This window comes from Arachis duranensis, chromosome 8 (genome assembly GCF_000817695.3).
Source record: "Arachis duranensis cultivar V14167 chromosome 8, aradu.V14167.gnm2.J7QH, whole genome shotgun sequence".
NCBI classification, from domain to species: Eukaryota; Viridiplantae; Streptophyta; class Magnoliopsida; order Fabales; family Fabaceae; genus Arachis; species Arachis duranensis.
Window position 1 is genome coordinate 47,124,550 of NC_029779.3, and position 4,443 is coordinate 47,128,992.

The 4,443-nt window shown below is 26.2% G+C and overlaps 1 protein-coding gene across 1 annotated transcript; it reads left to right on the forward strand.

The window, feature by feature from the left end:
• Positions 1-1,044: 1,044 nt before the first annotated feature.
• Positions 1,045-1,407, forward strand: LOC107463375 (defensin-like protein 1; the record flags this gene model as incomplete). Its single annotated transcript, XM_016082157.2, is given in 1 exon segment — positions 1,045-1,407. A coding segment is annotated over 1 exon segment (167 nt), but the record flags the coding sequence as incomplete, so codon positions are not given.
• Between the last annotated feature and the right edge of the window lie 3,036 nt (positions 1,408-4,443).

A 4,443-nucleotide genomic window follows, 5' to 3' on the forward strand; every position in this document is an offset into this window, starting at 1 on the left:
GTAAAAAATTCATCAAAAATTAATTTTTATATTATTTTTTAAAAAATATATATTTAATATTTAATTATTTTGTGACATTTTTAAAATTTTTAGTAATTTATTTGTGGTTCGTATTTTTTAGGATTATTGTTGTCGATGACATAAATTTTTGGATACCATTTTATAGTTTATCCTTCTTTTTATATTAGAAAAATATTACAAGATAAAAGTATTATGTGCACTGCACACTCTAATAAATATTTAATTATAATTTTCACTCTACACTCATGACTCAAATTTACTCTTCGCTAAAATAATTTCTTAGTTGATGGTGATTTTGGGCTACTGGTGATTTTCTCTGAGGTCACTCTCTTTTTGGTATGGATTCTGAGGTCAAGCTTCAAGTAAGCTTTAAAATTAAAAAGTTTGATGCCATTGGGCTATGGCCCTGTGGGCGATCCCCACTATTCACATTTAATTAAATTGATTGATTTTTAACCAAGTTGGGTTGGTCTAGTGGTTAGCTCACTAGTCCGCTTAAGCAAGTGTCGGGGGTTCGAATCCCGCCTTGTGCATGCAGCAACCCATTGGCCAGCGGCAAACCCTTAAATGGAGCTCAGTACCGCGGCGGATTAGTCCTTGACCTATCGGGTTGGGGGATACCGTGGGAAACCAAAAAAAAAAAAATTAAATTGATTGATTTTTGTCACCAAAAAACATTTATTGATTGATTTTTTAGTGAAGTCTATAACAAACCAGCTTACCAGCTTGACAAAATATTAGAAAATTTTGACAACTAGCAATTTTTAATAATTTTAATCTGTATTTAATTAACACAAATATTAAATTATTTTTAACAAGTAAATTTTATTGGTTTATATATATAAATTCTGAGAAATATAAATACAAATTGTATTAATTTATATATATAAATTATATATTTTTTGTATATAAAATGTTTATAAATATAAATATAAATTATTACTAACTAAATATTATTTACTAAAAAAATAATATTTATTGGTCATATATTATTGCTTGTGACTCTAATTTATTGTGTTGTAGAAATGGTGGTGCATACAGAGGGAAGGGTGTGCCAGTCAAAGAGCCACATGTTCAAGGGTGGATGCTGGGGTGACCACAACTGTGCTCTAGTTTGCCGGAACGAGGGCTTTTCCGGTGGCCGCTGCCGCGGGTTTCGCCGCCGCTGCTTTTGCACTAAGCTTTGTTAATTAATTACTTCAACCGGTTATGGAATATAATATAATAATAATTTGGATGCAAATAAACTTGTTAATTAGTTGTTCTACTCATCCTTTTGAAGGGAGGGGTAGCTAGCTAGCTTGCTCTGTATGATGTGCATGTCTTTCAGTTAATTATTGAAGCAAATAATTAATCAGTGGCAGCTATATGATTTTAATTTTGTTAGTCGCTTCCAAATTTAATTAATATTCACAGCCTTTGTTTTATGAATATTAAAATAATGGTACTATTGCATAGTTGGAGGTAATTTTTTTTCCGAAAATTAAAAATAAATTTTCTTTTTTTGGATTATATTATTAAATATATGTGTATTCTTATGTATTATTTTTTACATTATTGAAGTGATTAACAAAAAATAAAAAATTAAATTAAACAAAAATTGTCTATTGTATTATAAAATATAAATATATATTAAGACTTGGTTGGTAAATGTTTTACTTTTTAAAAGTAGTTTATAAAAAAATTATCTTTTAAAAGGCAACTATTTAAAAATTACTACGGGTGGTAAAGCGGGTTGGTCCGCTCCCAATCTGTCCCGTTTCGCTTAGGCCCGCATCATAAATGGAACGGGCCAGTCCGTCGCACCAACTAAAGCATATTCAAAATGCTAGTCCATCTCGCTTTATGGCGGATTGGCAAGTCGACGTCTAGTTTGTTTGACTTTTTTTTTTTAAATAAAATTCATTCAAATTAATCAAAAAAAATAATTAAAAAACTAAATACAAATAAAAATAATCAAATTATAATATAATTTTTTCACTTTTTTTAATTTTTAACTTTAATAAAATTGTTTAAAATAATATTTGTCAATAGAATCATCTTTATTTTAAAAAATAAGTCACATAATTTGAGATATATACAAAATTGTAAAATAAAATAAATAAAGTTAACAAATAAAATAAGATAACAAAAAATGTTTAGAAATTATATAATTATTAATTTTATATTAGTAATCACTCTTTTATTTAATAAAAAAGAAAAAATAAAAAACTTTGGCCCCGCGGGCCAGCCCGCCCCTGCCAAAACCTGCAAATTTGGCGGTGCGAATTTTTTTAATTTGACGGGTTACAAATTTTTGCCCAACCTGTATTTTTTAGCAGGTTCGACTCGTTTTGTTACCCCTAAAACTTACAATACTTGTGTTAGGTAAAATCAAATTAAAAATGGGTTTCGATAAACACAAGCACTACAATTGTGTTTGGTAAATTAGTTTTTAAAAATAAAAAAGACCATAGTAGACATATATATAATAAAGAATAATTACTTTTGTTGGTGCTAATAATTAATAAGGATAATTTTAAATATTTATTATTATATAGAATTATATTAGATTTTTAAATTTTGATAAGTATAAATTAATTTTAAAAAGCTTGTCTTTAAATATTTTTAACTTTTAAAAATTATAAGTATAAATACATGAGTTTTTAATTTACCAAACACAAAATAAGATATTTGTGTTTCTTTTAAAAAACATAAGCTCCTCTCTAAAATACTTTATCAAATCAAGCCTTAATATATAATGTACAAAAAATTGCATATATTATAATGATAATAAGAAGAGTTATAAAATTTTTCTTTTATAATATGTGACAGTGAACTTTAAAAATAATGAATTATCTCAAAAAATATATGATTATAAATGAAGTATTATGAATAGGGAGATTCTATGATGCCAATATACTGACGCGTGGAGCTAAGGATAAATGTGAGTATGAGACTACGAGATCTGTGAAGTGATTCCGTTGTTTCCATTTTGATTGATTTGTAGAAAATAAATAATTCGAAGATAATCACTAATTTATAGATGATTAAGTAATGGACCAACTCTCCTTCATGTGGTGGGTTGTTTGATGTTGGTTAAAAGTAAATGAAAAAATAAAGAAGGTCCCAAAAAAAATAAAATAAAAAAGATTCTGAAAAAATCTCAAGTGGCTAGCTGAAAAATACGAACTAATGAGAACCACTGCACTTCAAACAACTGCTTCCTCTCATTTTTAATTAATTTTTCTTTCTCTTTTTTTTAAATAAAATATCTAAATACACTAAAAAAATACTTCAAAAATTACACTATAAACTACCATCTACTCAAAAATATCAACAAACAAATATAATTTATTTTTTAAAATTTGAATAATTTATTTATGAAAAATATTCCTGAAAATAAATAAAAATAAACATAACTTCTTAGAATTGATTATATTTTATGATAAAGTATATAAAAAAAATTTATTATATAAAGGTATTAGAAAATATATGAGTTATATTTAAAAAGAGACCAACTTCACAAAACTTTTGTTATTATTGTTGTTTATTTCCAAAAATTCTATTTCTACCACCATACTTTAAAAAATACTCTTTCTATTCTGGAAAATCAATGATTTCATCTAAAACAAAAACTGATTGTCATCCCACATTTCATGATATGCCTATTAAATTAAACTAAACTGAACTCTCTTACTAACTTTTATATTTTCATCATAATTATGAATCAATATAACAATAATAATTCCCTTCATGCCACATTCATTGGTAATGTTAAATAAAACAAAAACCCAATAAATTATCCTTTATGGTCCTTATGTACATTTCAAAATATGAGTTCCTAAGCCCACAAATCAATGGCCCATTAGCCTAACACCTAATTATAAAACTAATTCACGTATAATTATTCTCAATCGCAGAACGAATACTTTTCTTATTTGGCTGTGTCTCACAACCATTTCCACCCCACGTGTCGTTCTTTAGTATTGCCACACGAAGTCAGCATACTATGCTGAAAACATGTATCAGCACGGTAGAATTTTCCGAATGAATAATCTCAAGTTATCTTTCAAATGTTTATGAAAATTATTTTAAAAATTTATGAAATTTGATTATCATAAAAAAAAGTGATGTACTGAAACAAAGGGTTAAAATTTATAGTTTCTATGCACCCATAAATATTAAAAGTAAGTGGAGAGATAAATTGATTCAAAAATATCGCTCTTAGTAAGATCTTATATCCATAAGGACGTATAGGATCAATCTTCAAAACTAGAAATCGATTTAAGCTCTATTTATATTATAAGCCTCTCAATTTGATCCTATATAACTCGATTTAAAAAATATATTTTTTATTTAAATATAATATTTTGTCTTTTCATATTTTATAATATATATTAAATATTATTTATGTATTATAAATAAATTAAATTACTAACT